The sequence below is a fragment of the Hyperoodon ampullatus genome, assembly GCF_949752795.1.
Source record: "Hyperoodon ampullatus genome assembly, chromosome: 8".
NCBI lineage: Eukaryota > Metazoa > Chordata > Mammalia > Artiodactyla > Ziphiidae > Hyperoodon > Hyperoodon ampullatus.
In genome coordinates this window covers 74,469,507-74,487,783 of record NC_136921.1, presented here as the reverse complement: position 1 = coordinate 74,487,783, position 18,277 = coordinate 74,469,507, and the positions used below count along the sequence as shown (strand labels likewise).

Sequence of the window (18,277 nt, the reverse complement as noted above, 5' to 3'; positions counted from 1 at the left end):
CACAATAGCAAACATTGCATCTTACAGAAGATTTAAAATTATTAAGATCACGTAAAATGTAGATTTACATCAACTATTGCTATCTAGGAACATTATTTTAAGGGTTTTAAAAATAATTAATTAATTAATTAATTAATATATTGGCTGCGTTGGGTCTTCATTGCTGCGCGCAGGCCTTCTCTAGTTGCGGCGAGCGGGGGCTACTCTTTGTTGCGGTGCGTGGGCTTCTCACTGCAGTGTCTTCTCTTGCTGCGGAGCATGGGCTCTAGGTGCACGGGCTTCAGTAGTTGTGGCTCGTGGGCTCTAGAGCACAGCCTCAGTAGTTGTGGCGCACAGTCTTAGTTGCTCTGTGGCATGTGGGATCTTCCTGGACCAGGGCTTGAACCCATGTCCCTTGCACTGACAGGTGGATTCTTAACCACTGCTCCATCAGGGAAGTCCCCTAAGGGTTTGTTTTGCCCTGAGATATTAGATGAAAGGAATATGATAATGGAAATCTATAATAATTATAATAAGTTACAAATGGTAAATATCCATGATTGACAGAACATACTGAATCATTTATTAGGAGTATGTTATACAAAAGTTTAGAGACCACTGCCATGACACTGAATGCTTAACACTGTTGGAGGATAGAAACTGTGTCATCTTCATCTTTGTAGCTCCAGTATCTCCAGCACCAAGCACAGTAACTGGAATATAGTATATGCTCAGTGAATACTGAGTGAGTGGATAAATCAGTGGAAGAACCAGTACAGGAGGGGAATGCTCTGCAGAGAACCCCAAGCCATTTTTTTTTTTCTATTTTAAGCTTGTACCCAGTACAACCTCAAACTAGTGGGGAGGAACCAGGATGAAAGAATCATCTTGACTCAGGTGCTAGAAGTGGATTTATGTCTAAGTACATGTGGTGAAATGATGATCTTGCAATGTGCATATGTCTGGTGAGGTCATCACTTCCTGTCTGATGGAGAAAGAGAGTCTGCCCATTCAAGGGAAGAATTGGGGATTATTCTCCCTATGATTTCACCCTGAAACTGCACCCCCTTGCTCAGATCCTCATCCAGGTCTTGTCCTTTCACACCTTCCACTTGCGCCTCTGTTACTGTGGAAATTGTGGAACCTTGAAATGCTCACCTGAGTTCCTGACCTCTAGTGTGGTCCCAGCCCCACAGGTATTTTCTTGTAAATGATTACAACTTTACTTACGTAACCCTGCAAGCCCAGGCCTTGTCCTTCAAGGTAGTAGCAAAATTCTTTCAGATTCATGTCATCATACTGCAGCAACAAATCTCACTTTAGGACTCAGTTGTTTTACTATTTAAGGATTGGTTATCCTTGGAAATTATGGATTCCTAATAGAGGGATCCTTTAGTCATTTATATTCATAAATAATAATATTAAGTGCTAAGGAAAGCAGTATGGACTAGCAGTTAACTTGTGTTTTTGGAAGTAAAGAAAGATATCATTTCTCCAGTACTTTAAAGGAGCAAAACAATTTCAATCACTAGTAATATAAAATAAAGCCTCATTACTTTGGTAGCAAATGTTTAATTCATCTATGTCATCTTGATTAAATGCTCTCTCAGATTTTATGGTAGATATAAGCTGACCTAATATGTCTTAGGACTAGTAATGTAGGCATTTCACAAATGATATTGATGTGTAATTAAATGTTCATGATAAATATACAGTATTCATTTTAAGCACTAATATTTTTCATTGCGTTATTATGAAAGAGTAGCAACCATCAATAACAGGGAGAGATGGCCTCCTGTAATTCACTGCCCATGAGCACACCAGGCCACTGGATAGTAAGCACCATGAACGCAGGGAACACGTCTCTTTCATCCACAGTTAGAGCCCCGGTGTCTAGTACAGTGCCTAGCACATAATAGGAGTCCAATAAATATGTGTCGCGTGAATGAATGAAGTATATGTGAGTTCATCTCTGGCCCTAGCCACATATTATACCTCTGTCTGCTCATAAAGGCAAGTCTCAACAGCTATTACTTAGGGCAGTGGCTTTCAGTTTCTGATCTGGGGAACCATGGTGCTTTGTGGAGACGCTGAGGTTCTGCAAACAGTAAATGACTTTCTGCCAAACCTTTACATTGCTTGAGTGGATTTTTCAGGGTTCTTAGCTACAATTCAGTCTAGCTTAAGTCAAATTAAAAATTACTGTTTCAGGAATACCAACAAAGGTGGAACAAATGAAGCTGAGGAAAGGGCAGGACTCAGCCTTGGCTTCAGAAAAATTCACCACCTCCATCTCTCAGCAGGTGGGCTTCATGCATGCTCACTGCAGGCCAGTTTCTTTTAGTGGGACATATGGTTTATGACAGCCATTAAGCCTTATATCTAGGAACTTTAGTCACTGGGTAAAGACTGACTTCAAGCTTTCTTTGGCCTTAATTTTGAAATCTTGGAGAAGGAATTTTGTTTATGAAAGAGTTTGTCCATTGAAAAGGGTTTGAACATTTTTTTGCCTAAGCAATTAATTTGCAATCCCACCACACTTTTCTTAAACTGGTTTTATTCTCATCTGCTTTTCTTCAGCATCGTTTCCCTCATTCTGAGCTTGGGTCTCCCTGCCCAGCCTTTCCCCCTTCTTAACTCTCCTCCAGGCATATTTGGCCCTTAGATTTCCTGTTCCCTGTGCTTGATATGCCTTTTAGTCTTTCTATCCTCTTGTCTTGAGTGAAGACTCTTAGCCTAGGGAGTCCCCTTGCAAATTCTGTCTGAAAGGAATTGAGGCATGTAATGCATAAATTTCAAGATGACATAAAGCATAGCTGTATTAAATCTTTCTGGTGCTTTTAGAAGGTTTTCACTTAAGGACAAAAGGCAGTTATTTTATATCTACTGTAGTCCCGAGCAGCATGTAAATAGGGTAGAAGTTCTTAAAATAACTTTTTTTTTAATAAAGTGGGACACCTTAAATCATCAGACAACTAGAATTTTCTGTGAAACAAGTGCTAAGAAATGACCTTGATTAGTAAAAAGGTACATATATATATGGAAGCATGAATAATCAATGCAGTCTTTCCTTCTGTTTCTGGATAGTCAATTAAGGCTCCTTATCCACCAGCCACAGCAGAACCTTCACCTGAGTCAGATTTGACAATGACATTATTTCACTATGACCAAAGGACGTAATAGCCCATTTTTAGAGCAGGACATTTCATCTTCCCTATTCTACTTAAACTTTTGTGCTGCATTTAGAAAATGTGAGAAACTTACCCTGGAAATACATGTTAAACATTGAGAATATAATTACTAATTAAGTCAGAGAGCAGGATGGATCTAAACAGTTAAGGTAGTGGCCCTACAGAGCATTCTTCTCTTAGCTCTATGGTGAAATTATTTAAAAATGAAGAAAAGTGAAGTTTTATTTTAATTAGTTTATGAAGATGTGGATAAGGTCTTTTGAAAGAATAGTGATGTAGCCCTTAACAGAATGTCAGTTGAAAACTGGGGTTGATCTAGGATCCACTCAATTAACTATCATAATCTCATGATCTGCAGTTGATGAGCATGAATTCTATCATGCATAAACTTTCTTTTCTTTCTTTTTTGTCCTAGGTTATTCTTATTTAGAATAATTGAAAGAAGTCCTGCTTATTTAAACTAAAATCAACTAAAAACAAAGACTATTTAGTCTTTGTTTATATTACCTCAAGTTGTAGAGAGAATGAAAATATATTATTATGTTATAGGGAGTGATTCTCATACTGGAGACCACCAACATATGCTAGGAGATTTGTAAGTTCTCTGTGAGAATGTAAATATTTTATGTTTTTATTTCAAACACAATCTTTAAGGAAGAATATAAACATATAGGCTTAAATTCATTAGTGCAATTTTGGTGCCTATTTTGGTTTTCATGGATTTATGATGACATTAGTGCCAAGTGATCACCTAAGTGACAGAGTCTACATTTTAATATATTGTTTCTCAAATCAGAGTCTAAGCATCACAGTCTATGGACACAGTTTCAGGCATCTGTGAGTACCTTATAATAACATTAATAACTAATATATATATATTTTTTAATTTATTTTTGGCTGTGTTGGGTCTTTATTACTGCACATAGGCTTTCTCTAGTTGCAGTGAGTGGGGGCTACTCTTCGTTGTGGTGCGCGGGCTTCTCATTGCGGTGGCTTCTCTTGTTGCGGAGCACAGGCCCTAGGCATGCGGGCTTCAGTAGTTGTGGCACACAGGCTCAGTAGTTGTGGCTCGCGGGCTCTAGAGCGCAGGCTTGGGAGTTGTGGCGCATGGGCTTAGTTGCTCCGTGGCATGTAGGATCTTCCCGGATGAGGGCTCGAACCCCTGTCCCCTTCATTGGCAGGCGGATTCTTAACCACTGCACCACCAGGGAAGTCCAATAACTAATATTTTTGATGATATTTTTTATGTTAGATGCTCTTCTAAGAAATTTTTGCACATTATCTGCCGTAATCCCCATGAGTCTAAGAAGTACCACTATTATCCTCATTTTACAGATAAGAAAACTGAGGTGCTTCCCTGGTGGCGCAGTGGTTGAGAGTCCGCCTGCCAATGCAGGGGACACGGGTTCGTGTCCCGGTCCGGGAAGGTCCCACATGCCATGGAGCGGCTGGGCCCATGAGCCATGGCCGCTGAGCCTGCGTGTCCGGAGCCTGTGCTCCGCTATGGGAGAGGCCACAGGGGTGAGAGGCCCACCTACCGCCAAAAAAAAAAAAAAAGCATGGTGATACTAGGAGACACTGTCAAAAATTTCGTGTACTCCATACCTAGGGCTTCCCTGGTGGCGCAGTGGTTGAGAGCCCGCCTGCTGATGCAGGGGACACGGGTTCGTGCCCTGGTCCGGGAAGATCCCACATGCCGCGGAGCGGCTAGGCCCGTGAGCCATGGCTGCTGAGCCTGTGCGTCTGGAGCCTGTGCTCTGCAACGGGAGAGGCCACAACCGTGAGAGGCCCATGTACCACAAAAAAAAAAAAAGAAAACTGAGGCACAGAGACTCTAAGGAACTTACCAAAGGCCCCAGAACTGGGTTTTAAACCTAATATTCTAGCTCCAGAGCTCACACTCTTGAGTGGTTTGATATTTTTCTTCCCTGATAGAGGTAATGGGTACTGTTCCCTTTTTTTTTATCATTGGTTACCCATATTTATGGTCATTAAAAAGTAATTACTTTCATTAATTTAATGGACATAGATTTCAGTTTCTTAGAATGAAAAGACTTCAGGAAATGTTGGCTGGTCCCCATTTTAAGAGTATGATTACTTATAGAAGAAATTAATTTATATATCAAATATTTTGAAAGTTGTCAATGGAAAACTGTTCAATCATAACAGCAACAAAGTGGAGAATTTCTGTTGAGGTACGTGATCCATTTAGGAAGAAGACAATGTATCCTCTACCCAATTTTCTCTTCTTTCTCTTCCCTTCCTGAATAATCAGTCCTAAAGTCATTAGATGGGGCAGAACAAGGCTGCCTTCTCCACAGGGAGGGAGAGGGAAATGTGGTGGTCCAGAGCATGGTACTGGAGTCCAAGAAAGAAAAGAGGGGATCCATTTGGGAGACCTGACCTGCACTTATGTCAGAGACCAACCAGGATAACAACTGTGTTCATGTGGAGGGGCAGCCTGATGTGGCTGTCAGCACTCAAATAAAGTGGTGGGGGGAGCACCTATGGCTGGGGGTGACCCCGTATAGTGTGCCAGAGCCCAAGCTGGGTGAGGAGAGTGAGGGACAGCCTGACATGAGATGTAGAAACTCAACTGGAGGGGGAGGCCTGTCCATGCCCTGGGACCGAGGACAGCATGGGGAGTCAGAGTGAGAAAGGAGTCTGTTTGGAAGTGTATAGTCTGCCATGGAACGCTGGAACTTATATGGTGGTAGGGGAGCACCTTCTGTGGGTTGTGGGAACACAAGTGGGCTGAAGAAGGCATTTGGGTAGAGGAGGGGTGGCATTAAAGGTGGGGGATTGGTTATATACAGGGAGTTGATCAAATAAAAGGTATAAAGGGTAGTGGGAGCTGGGTTTCTCACTGTTTGAATAAGGAGTTACAAACAGAGAAAGGGAAAAAATGAGAATGAACTTTATACTGTTGTACTGCAGTTGGAGGTATCAGTGTGCATGGTGCTTTCTCTTCATTTTTAAAAGAGAAATAGAGCTAGAAATAAACATAGGGGTGTGTGTGTGTGTGTGTGTGTGTGTGTGTGTATCTCCTAGCTTTGAGGGTCAAAAAGCAGTGACATCTCAATAGCCACGAGCATATCTAGTGTCCAGATCGTGACTTCTAAATACCATCCTCCAAGGGATCAGAGCTCCTTGGGAAAATAGCTGATTCCAGGACTGTGACAAGCAAAGCACAAGACGAGACTGGCAAAATATGTTATTCCAGAAGAGAAGGAAGTACTCAAAAATGATTTCAAAAGGACACAGAACTCTCAACCATATGTGTATTTTTTTAATGAATTTATTTATTTATTTTTGGCTGTGTTGGGTCTTCGTTTCTGTGCGAGGGCTTTCTTCAGTTGCAGCGAGCGGGGGCCACTCTTCATCATGGTACGCGGGCCTCTCACTGTCGCGGCCTCTCCCATTGCGGAGCACAGGCTCCAGACGCACAGGCTCAGTAGTTGTGGCTCACAGGCCTAGCCGCTCCGCGGCATGTGGGATCCTCCCATACCAGGACACGAACCCGTGTCCCCTGCACTGGCAGGCGGACTCTTAACCACTGCACCATGAGGGAAGCCCCATGTGTGTATTTTTATATAATTTTTGTTCTCTGCAATGACACATGTTGTATCCTGATGTAATAATGGACTTGAGTTGACTGGCCAGAGATAGACTGGCCAGAACTAGAATGGGAGTGGCCAGGTTGTTAGAGCTTGAGATGGATTTGCATCTATTTCTTAAAGGTGATGAAGGTGAATGTAGGTTGAAGAGTCCTGAGAACTAGAGGGAAAATAGAATATATGGAAAGGAGTCTGGGGAGGATAGGGGGAAAGTCCTTGAAGAAAAAATGAACAATTGGTGACTTTTGGGGCCTAGGCATTGACTTTTATCAAGAATTGTGTCAGAGAATAGCAAGAGATACAAGAAACTGTCCTGGGTTTTTGGATCTATGGAAAGATGCTAGTTCCAAAGACTACAGAGTTTGGAGTGTCTCTCTTTGGGTTGAGAGAGCAATGGGAAAAACTGTTTCAACCTGAACATGTGGTGATATCTGGATCCCCCTGTTAAAAGCACATCTTTAATTTGAAAGTTAAAGTCTGAGGGGCTGGAACTAAAAAAAGCTTAGGAGAAAAAAATTAATCTGCTCTGTAATCACATAGCTTATAGCTAATTTGCCTTCACTTATAGGGAAGCAGTCATGTGCACTGCAGTAGGTCATAAGTTAGGCTAATCATTAAGATTTCTTGCGGCGTTTAAAAAATATGTAAGATCTCAGAAATCACTAGGAATCACTGGTGTGGTGAAAAGGGTAAAGCCAGTTGCTTCAAAACCTATTTTTACCACTTCCTAAATGTGCATCCTTGAACACGTTATTTAACCGCTCTGAACATCAGTTTTCTCACCTGTAAAATGGAACTAATAGTAGCTATTTTATAGTGTTATAAAGTGCACTATAGATGCTCTCTCAATAATTGTCAACTTCTGTCACCTCCCTCCTCAATTAATACATATTTTTTACCTTGGGATGCCTCTCATTATAGCTAAAACCAAACAAAAATCTTAGTCTAAAATCTTAGATGAGAGTGTAATTTAACCAATTTAGTATAAAGGAGGGGGCTATGCGTTAGGAATGAAAGGCCACAGAGAGATGATGCAAAGTCTCCCTTTTCAGGATGCCCTTGTTTTGGTGAATGACACAGCTAGACAGGTGGTGTCAGGGAATGTTTTCTCCCTTTTTATGTGACCCTCTCTTGCCAAAAGGCCACCTCACACTCTAGGAAGGATGCTGGGGTTCCCTAAAGAGTTGCCAGAAACCTTTTTTGACCTACAGCAAGGTAAGGAGGCTAAGATCTATCTTGCCATGCCATAGAAGCTTAACTATAACAGAGCTCAAGGGAGAGAAAGAAAAGCAGGAATCCATTTGGTGTTTGTATGAAAACTGGATATGGCTACATGGGCAATTTTGTAACTTTTAATCCTTTCACTTGTAACATGAGTATGTCCTCTTCTCATTAATGTTCTTTATACCATGATTTTTTTTTTTTTTAAGAAGATGTTGGGGGTAGGAGTTTATTTATTTATTTTTATTTTTGGCTGTGTTGGGTCTTCATTTCTGTGCGTGGGCTTTCTCTAGTTGTGGCAAGCGGGGGCCACTCTTCATCACGGTGCGCGGGCCTCTCACTATCGCGGCCTCTCTTGTTGCGGAGCACAGGCTCCAGATGCGCAGCCTCAGTAGTTGTGGCTCACGGGCCTAGTTGTTCCACGGTATGTGGGATCCTCCCAGACCAGGGCTCGAACCCGTGTCCCCTGCATTAGCAGGCAGATTCTCAACCACTGCACCACCAGGGAAGCCCCTATACCATGTATTTTTGTTTGTTTATTGTTTTTGTTTTTAGGGATACAGAGTATTCCATTGAATAGCTATGCCTTATTATTTAACCAAACCCCTAAAAGGAGATTTTGGTTTCTGTTTAAGTATTTATTATTATAAACGTACTATAATTAATATCTTCTTTCATATATCTCTGTGTATACCTCTGATTATGTCCTTAGGATGAATTCCTAGAAGTAGAAATACTAGGCTTTCAATACACATTGCCAAATTGATCTCCAGAAGCTTTTAGAAATTTTTATTTCTTTGATGGTGCATTGAAGTGTCATTTCACTACACTCTCATTATTACTGGGTCTTGCTCTTCTTAAAATTTCTGTGGATTTGTCAGATAATCAATAATAATAATAGCTAATACATGTACAGTATAGTGTTTATAAGGTACCAGGCACTGTTCTAGCACTTTACATATGTGTAGGAAGAATTCTAAGATGGCCCATAAGACTCCCAGCCCCCTAGTGTAAGTACCTTGTGTAGTACCTGGGAGTGTGAATATCAGGAGATAGTACTCCTGTGATTATGTTATTTTATGTGACAAGAGGGATTTTGAAGAGGTAATTAAGGACCCAGATTAGTTGACCTTACGATAGGGGCCCTTTAAATCTGGTTTACAGGTCAGAGACAGAGGAAGTCAAAGAGATTCAAAGCATGAGAGGGATTTAACATGAGAGTGATTATCCCTAGTCATCTTGAAAATAGAGGGCGTCCCATGGCAAGGAAAGCAAGCAATATTTAGTTTCTGAGAGTGGTCCCTGGCTGACAACAAGTAAAGAAATGGGGACCAATCCTATAGCTGCGCATATATGAATTCAGCCAACAATAAGAATGACCTTGCAAGTGGATTTTCTCCAAACCTCTTTAGAAAAATTTAGCCTGGTTGATGTGTTGATTTCAGCCTTGTCATACCCTGAGCAAAGAACCCAGCCATGACATACAGACTTCTGACCTACAGAACTTTGAGCTAATAAAAATTTTCTTTTAAGTAGGACATAGAAGCCAGCTTGAAGAGGTTTCCACTGGCTAAAGTGGGGATAATTTGAGTATCAAAATAAATAGAGTAACAGATGGCAGCCCACTAAATAAAATGAATCTATATAGATAGTATAGACAAATTAATAGATATATAAATTAAATGTTTAATAAGGAGTGAGGTATTTACAGCATTTCAAAGTAACTCTCCACAAAATACTCATTAATTGCAAGTGGGGGAAAAAAGTAACTCTATAGGGGACAAACATGGCAGATGCTACCTTAATTAAGTGTTCAAAGTGAACATCATCAGTAATGGACACACGGACATCAGGTGATAGAATGCAATGAGAAGAACACAAATCACTTCTGTAATATTCCTGCTAAACATGCATAACCTGGCTCTAATCATGAAGATAATCAGACAAACCCAAACTGAGGGGCATTTGACAAAATAACTGGCCTGTAATCTTCTAAAGTGTCAAGATTGTGAAAACCAAGGAAAGACTGTTCCAGACAGGAGGGCTACAATTTATTTATTCAACCACTAATAGACATTTAGGTAGTTTCTAGTTTGGGGCTATGGAGAATAGTGCTGCTGTGAACATTCTTAAGCGTACCTTCCTGTGAAAATAGGTGCACATTTCTGTTGGGTATATGTAGGAGTAGATTGGCTGTGTCATATAACTGAACAGATTTCTAAAGCAGCTGAACCAACTTACACTCCTACCAGCAGTGTATGAATGCTCTGGTTGCCCCATCTTCTTACCAACATTTGGTATTTTCTGTCTTTTTCATTTTAGCCACCCTAGTGTGTTTATAAAGGTGCTGCAATTTGGTTTTAAATTGGATTTTCCTAATGAATAAAGTTGAACCCTTTAAAAATATTTATTGGCCTTTTGGTTATTTTTTTATTTTTTTGGTGGAATGTCTATTCAGGTCTTCTGCCCCAGTTTCTATTGTGTTGTCTCTCTTTTGCTTATTAATTTCTATGTGTTCATATATATATATATATATATATATATATATATATATTCTGGATACAAATCCTTGTTGAATATATGTATTGCAAATATATTTTCCTACTCTTTGGGTTGCCTTTTAACTCCCTGAGTGGTATATTTGGATGAAGAGAAGTTTTTTTTTTCTTTTTTTTAATATAGCAAGTTATTATTAGTTCTCTTTTATACATATTAGTGTATATATGTCAATCCCAATCTCCCAATTCATCACACCACCACTACCCCCCACTACTTTCACACCTTGGTGTCCATACGTTTGTTCTCTACACCTCTGTCTCAATTTCTGCCCTGCAAACCGGTTCATCAGTACCATTTTTCTAGATTCCACATATGTGTTAATATACGATATTTGTTTTTCTCGTTCTGACTGACTTCACTCTGTATGACAGTCCCTAGGTCTATCCACGTCTCTACAAATGACCCAATTTCATTCCTTTATGTGGCTGAGTAATATCCCATTGTATATATGTACCACAGCTTCTTTATCCATTCGTCTGTCGATGGGCATTTAGGTTGCTTCCATGACCTGGCTATTGTAAATAGTGCTGCAATGAACATTGGGGTGCATGTGTCTTTTTGAATTATGGTTTTATCAGGGTATATGCCCAGTAGTGGGATTGCTGGGTCATATGGTAGTTCTATTTTTAGTTTTTTAAGGAATTTCCACACTGTTCTCCATAGTGCTGTATCAATTTACATTCCCACCAACAGTGCAACAGGGTGCCCTTTTCTCCACACACTCTTCAGCATTTGTTGTTTGTAGATTTTCTTTTGATGACCATTCTGACCGGTGTGAAGTGATACCTCATTGTAGTTTTGATTTGCATTTCTCTAATAATTAGTGATGTTGAGCAGCTTTTCATGTGCCTCTTGGCCAGTTGCATATCTTCTTTGGAGAAATGACTATTTAGGTCTTCTGCCCATTTTTGGATTGGGTTGTTTGTTTTTTTAATATTGAGCTGCATGAGCTGTTTATATATTTTGGAGAGTAATCCTTTGTCCATTGATTCATTGATATTGATATCTTGATATCAAATATTGATATTCAAATATCTTGTCCCATTCTGAGGGTTGTCTTTTCATTTTGTTTATAGTTTCCTTTGCTATGCAAAAGCTTTTAAGTTTCATTAGGTCCCATTTGTTTATTTTTATTTCCATTACTCTAGGAGGTGGATCAAAAAGATTTTGCTGTGATTTATGTGAAAGAATGTTCTTCCTATGTTTTCCACTATGAGTTTTATACTGTCTGGTCTTACACTTAGGTCTTTAATCCATTTTGAGTTTATTTTTGTGTGTGGTGTTAGGGATTTTTCTAATTTCATTCTTTTACACGTAGCTGTCCAGTTTTCCCAGCACCACTTATTGAAGAGACTGTCTTTTCTCCATTGTATATCCTTGCCTCCTTTGTCATCAGTTAGTTGACCATAAGTGCATGGGTTTATCTCTGGGCTTTCTATCCGCTCCATTGATCTATATTTCTGTTTTTGTGCCAGTACCATATTGTCTTGATTCCTGTAGCTTTGTAGTATACTCTGAAAATACAGAGTCTGATTCCTCCAGCTCCATTTTTTTCCCTCAAGATTGCTTTTGCTATTTGGGTCTTTTGTGTCTCCATAAAAATTTTAAGATTTTTTTGTTCTAGTTCTGTAAAAAATTCCATTGGTAATTTGATAGGGATTTCATTGAATCTGTAGATTGCTTTGGGTAGTATAGTCATTTTCACAAAATTGATTCTTCCAATCCGAGAACATGGTATATCTCTCCATCTGTTTGTGTCATCTTTGATTTCTTTCATCAGTGTCTTATAGTTTTCTGAGTACAGGTCTTTTACCTCCTTAGGTAGGTTTATTCCTAGGGATTTTATTCTTTTTGTTGCAGTGGTGAATGGGATTGTTTCCTTAATTTCTCTGTCTGATCTTTCATTGTTAGTGTATAGGAATGCAAGAGATTTCTGTGCATTAATTTTGTATCCTGCAACTTTACCAAATTCATTGATTAGCTCTAGTAGTTTTCTGGTGACATCTTGAGGATTTTCTATGTAGAGTATCATGTCATCTGCAAACAGTGACTATTTTACTTCTTCTTTTCCAATTTGTCTTCCTTTTATTTCTTTTTCCTCTCTGATTGCTGTGGCTAGGACTTCCAAAACTATTTATGTTGAATAAATAGTGGTGAGAGTGGACATCCTTGTCTTGTTCCTGATCTTAGAGGAAATGCTTTCAGGTTTTCACCATTGAGAATGATGTTTGCCGTGGGTTTGTCATATATGGCCTTTATTATGTTGAGGAAGTTTCCCTCTGTGCCCACTTTCTGGAGAGTATTTATCATAAATGGGTGTTGAATGTTGTCAAAAGCTTTTTCTGCATGTATTGAGATGATCATATGGTTTTTATTCTTCAATTTGTTAATATGGTGTATCACATTGATTGATTTGCATATATTGAAGAATCCTTGCATCCTTGGGATAAATCCCACTTGGTCGTGGTGTATGATCCTGTTAATATGTTGTTGGGTTCTGTTTGCTAGAATTTTGTTGAGGATTTTTGCATCTATGTTCATCAGTGATACTGGTCTGTAATTTTCTTTTTTTGTAGCATCTTTATCTGGTTTTGGTGTCAGGGTGGTGATGGCATCATAGAATGAGATTGGGAGGGTTCCTCCCTCTGCAATTTTTTGGAAGAGTTTGAGAAGGATGGGTGTTAGCTCTTCTCTAAATGTTTGATAGAATTCACCTATGAAGCCATCTGGTCCTGGACTTTTCTTTGTTGGAAGATTTTTCATCACAGTGTCAATTTCATTACTTGTGATTCGTCTGTTCATATTTTATATTTCTTCCTGGTTCAGTCTTGGAAGGTTACACCTTTCTAAGAATTTGTCCATTTCTTTCAGGTTGTCCTTTTTTTTTTTTTTTTTTTTTTGCTGTACGCAGGCCTCTCACTGCTGTGGCCTCTCCCGTTGCGGAGCACAGGCTCCGGACACACAGGCTCCGCGGCCATGGCTCGCGGGCCCAGCCGCTCCGCGGCATGTGGGATCTTCCGGGATCGGGGCACGAACCCGTGTCCCCTGCATCGGCAGGCGGACTCTCAACCACTGCGCCACCAGGGAAGCCCCTCAGGTTGTCCATTTTATTGGCATAGAGTTGCTTGTAGTAGTCTCTTAGGATGCTTTGTATTTCTGCGGTGTCTGTTGTAACTTCTCCTTTTTCATGTCTAATTTTGTTGATTTGAGTCCTCTCCCTCTTTTTCTTGATGAGTCTGGCTAAAGGCTTTTAGTTTTATTGATCTTTGCTATTGTTTTCTTTGTTTCTATTTCATTTATTTCTGCTCTGATCTTTATGATTTCTTTCCTTCTACTAACTTTGCATTTTGTTTGTTCTTCTTTCTGTAGTTCCTTTAGGTATAAGGTTAGATTGTTTATTTAAGATTTTTCGTGTTTCTTGAGGTAGGATTGTATTGCTGTAAATTTCCCTCTTAGAACTGCTCTTGCTGCACCCCATAGGTTTTGGATCGTCGTGTTTTCATTGTCATTTGTCTCTAGGTATTTTCTGATTTACTCAGTGATCTTTTGGTTATTTAGTAACGTATTGTTTAGCCTCCAGGTGTTTGTGTTTTTTACGTATTTTTTTCCCTGTCATTTATTTCTAATCTCATAGCGTTGTGGTCAGAAAAGTTGCTTGATATGATTTCAATTTTCTTAAGTTTACTGAGGCTTGATTTGTGACCCAAGATGTGATCTATGCTAGAGAATGTTCCATGTGCCCGTGAGAAAAAAGTGTACTCTGCTGTTTTCCAATGGAATGTGCTATAAATATCAATTAAATCTATCTGGTCTATTGTGTTATTTAAGCTTGTGTTTCCATATTAATTTTCTTTGTAGATGATCTGTCCATTGTTGTACGTGAGGTGTAAAGTCCCCCACTATTATTCTGTTACCATCGATTGCCTCTTATAGTTGTTAGCATTTGCCTTATGTATTGAGTAGCTCCTATGTTGGGTGCATATATATTTATAATTGTTATATCGTCTTCTTGGATTGATCCCTTGATCATTATGTAGTGTCCTTCCTTGTCTCTTGTAACATTCTTTATTTTAAAGTCTCTTTTATCTGATATGAATATTGCTACTCCAGCTTTCTCTTGATTTCCATTTGCATGGAATATCTTTTTCCATCCCCTCATTTTCAGTCTATATGTGTCCCTAGGTCTGAAGTGGGTTTCTTGTAGACAGCATATATATGGGTCTTGTTTTTGTATCCATTCAGTGAGCCTGTGTTTTTTGGTTGGAGCACTTAATCCATTCACATTTTAGGTAATTATCAATATGTATGTTCCTATGACCATTTTCTTAATTGTTTTGGGTTTGTTTTTGTAGGTCCTTTACTTCTCTTGTGTTTCCCACTTAGAGAAGTTCCTTTAGCATTTGTTGTAGAGCTGGTTTGGTGGTGCTGAATTCTCTTAGCTTTTGCTTGTCTGTAAAGCTTTTGATTTCTCCCTCGAACCTGAATGAGATCCCTGCCAAGTAGAGTAATCTTTGTTGTAGGTTCTTCCCTTTCATCACTTTAAATATATCATGCCACTCCTTTCTGGCTTGTAGAGTTTCTGCTGTTATCCTAATGGGAGTTCCCTTGTATGTTATTTGTCATTTTTCCCTCGTTGCTTTCAATAATTTTTCTTTGTCTTTACTTTTTGTCAATTTGATTACTGTGTATCTCAACGTGTTTCTCCTTAGGTTTATCCTGCCTGGGACTCTCTGCACTTCCTGGACTTGGGTGGCTATTTCGACTGTAATCTCTTCAAATATTTTCTCGGGTCCTTTCTCTCCCTTTTCTCTGTCTGGGACCTCTATAATGCAAATGTTGGTGTGTTTAATGTTGCCTCAGAAGTCTCTTAGGCTGTCTTCATTTCTTTTCATTCTTTTTTCTTTATTCTGTTCCACAGCAGTGAATTCCACTATTCTGTCTTCCAGGTCACTTATCCGTTCTTCTGCCTCAGTTATTCTGCTATTGATTCCTGCTAGTGTATTTTTCATTTCAGTTATTGTATTGTTCATCTCTGTTTGTTCTTTCTTTCATTCTTCTAGGTGTTCATTCTTTAATTCTTCTAGGTCTTTGTTAAACATTTCTTGCATCTTCTCAATCTTTGCCTCCATTCTTTTTCTGAAGTCCTGTATAATCGTCGCTATCATTATTTTGAATTCTTTTTCTGGAAGGTTGCTTATCTCCACTTCATTTAGTTGTTTTTCTGGTGTTTTTTTCTTTTTCTTTCATCTGGTATATAGTCCTCTGCCTTTTCATTTTGTCTGTCTTTCTGTGAATGTGGCTTTCATTCCACAGGCTGTAGGGTTGTAGTTCTCCTTACTTCTGCTGTCTCAAACAGAAGTTCTTGATTTTAGCACTTCCCAACTTAATACATTTTCCATTTATGATTTTTGGTGAACTGTTTAAGAAATCTTTGCCAACTCCTGGATCATAAGTATGTTCTGCTATGTGTTCTTCTAAAAGCCCCATTTTTTATCTTTTGCATTTAGATCTTTAACACATCTGGAATTGATTTTTGTGAATGTTGGGAGGTAGAGGGTCAAGATTCATTTTTTCCATATGGACAACCAATTGACCCAGGACCATTTATTGAAGACTCTTTTTTGCACACTGCACAGCAGTGTGACTCACCTCTGCCATAAGTCAGGTGACCATATATGTATGGATCTGTTTATTGACTCTCTATACTGTTCATTGCCCTATTTATCCATCCTTGTTCCAATAACACACTGTCTTAATTACTATAGCTTCATAACAGATCTTATTATATGGTGCCCTAAATCCTCCAGCTTTGTTCAGCTTTGTTCTCTTCTTCAAGATTCCCTTGACTATTCTTTGTTTTTTTCATTTCTATACACGTAATTAAATCAGCTTACCAGTTTCATATGCACACAAAATATCTAGGATTTCAATTGGGATTTTATAAATCAATTTGGAGGAGTTGACATCTTTACAATATTATGTCTTTTTCATTGTTTAAATAATTTGCTGAGTGTCCCACAGTGTGGAAGTGGTGGAGTTGGAATTTAGTCTTCCATAGACTTACTTCAAAGCCCAACACTACTCTGGAGTTAAGGTATACCTTAGTTTTGAAGATGTGCAGTTTGATTTCAATTATATTTTAAACAAAACTATTTTGGAAGTCTAATATAGTGTTTTGTTTAGGGCTCTTTAAAACCTATTGCATGGATATCTTGTGTGTCTACATGTCTTTGATTGCCACTGATAGACAGTAGTCATACGTTATGACTATTTCATATATTACTGATCATTATATTTTGAACCAACATATTTTGATAGTACTTTTAGAGTCAAGGGGAAAATCCCATACAGACAAATTCTTACTGTTTGTCCTTGTGTCACACAATCATTTGCTCCTCTCACCACCTCCCACCTCTGACCCCACAGGCAGTAAAGAGAACTAACTCTTCCTTCCCTCTTTCTCTGAGGGAAAGAAACATTTTTAATTTTAATTTTTATTTATTTATTTATTTGTTTATTTTTTTACCTCCCCAGCTTTCATAGGATATTTTTGAGATTTTTTCATATAAGGAGTTTCAAATTATTGTTCAGAGAATATGGATCCCTGTGGAGAGAGATCACAAAACAAAGGATAGAGAATTTCCCTTTCCTTTTCTGTGTGAAGGACTAGGTTGAAACAAAAATTGAAACAGGAAAAGGCTATTTGACATCTTTCACTACATCCTCCCCATTCAGCCCCTCTTCCCACATCAGAAGTTCCCTCCCTCTTCTTCACAGTAGGCTCCTCAGCCTGAGTTAGGTGCCTCCCATCATTGGAAATCCAACCCAGACCTGCCTTAGGGCCCACCTTTGATGTTTCAAAATTACCTGCCCTACCTCCTCTGTGGTAAAACTTGTAACCACTTCAGTGCAGCTGATCTAAACTTTCTAGGGAGTGAGGATGTTTTTTGTTTTGTTTTGTTTTGTTTTGACCCAAATTTGAGAGAACTAGAGAGAGGAAATAGGAAGTAAACACAATTTTCTTCCCTCAGATTTTATTCTTCCTCACTCCCTCTAAACTTTATCTTAACTCCTTTAATCTTTCTCTTTGTGTCTTCACATCTTAGCCTAGAGGTCTTTTCTTTAGCAATAACAGAGAAATGATTTAATATTTCTTACCTATTATTATTTCACTCATTCAAAATGTATTAGTGTGACCAGGTTCCAGGCACTGTCATTTAACAGAATTTTAGAGTCTTTGTTGTTAAAGAGTGGTAGATTGCTATTTTTCTTTAAAAACTAAAAAATACCCAACACTTTTATGTAGCATTTAAAAGGAAAATTCCTCACATAATTGATTCTTTGTGCAAAAATGATTTTTTCTGGAGTATTGAAAACCCACAGATACATTTCTCTGTTTTACTTTTTGATAGTGGAATTAAGTTTCTGAGGATTTTTATCTTTCCCCTTCCAGAACCACCTACACATCTTTTTACCTATAGTCTCATTCAACTATGTTGAACCTACAAATGAAACTCTACTGGAGTTTTAAAATAGTAAATTTTGTTAGCTGTAGTTTTTTCATGCTACTATTGAAGAGCAATGACAGCAATATTTTTTAGTATTTTATCCTGTGCCTGTATTGATGGGTACTTTTCTAGAAGAATTTTTATACTGCTTTATATGGAGAGGCATCAAAGTCAACTGGATGCTTCATATCATCCCTGCCTG

The 18,277-nt window shown here is 38.8% G+C and overlaps 1 protein-coding gene across 3 annotated transcripts in view; it reads left to right on the top strand.

Moving 5' to 3' along the window:
* Positions 1–18,277, top strand: part of CCDC148 (coiled-coil domain containing 148) — a gene marked incomplete at both ends in the record, with an annotated part of 272,157 nt that overhangs the window by 53,864 nt on the left and 200,016 nt on the right. Inside the window, one exon of one of the 3 annotated variants that reach the window (XM_079709815.1) lies at positions 16,145–16,232. The exons of the other annotated variants lie outside the window; for them this stretch is intronic. Coding sequence (XP_079565941.1) covers positions 16,145–16,232 — 88 coding nt within the window. Of the gene's footprint in view, positions 1–16,144; positions 16,233–18,277 lie in introns of those variants that run through there. 3 annotated transcript variants of the gene reach the window in all.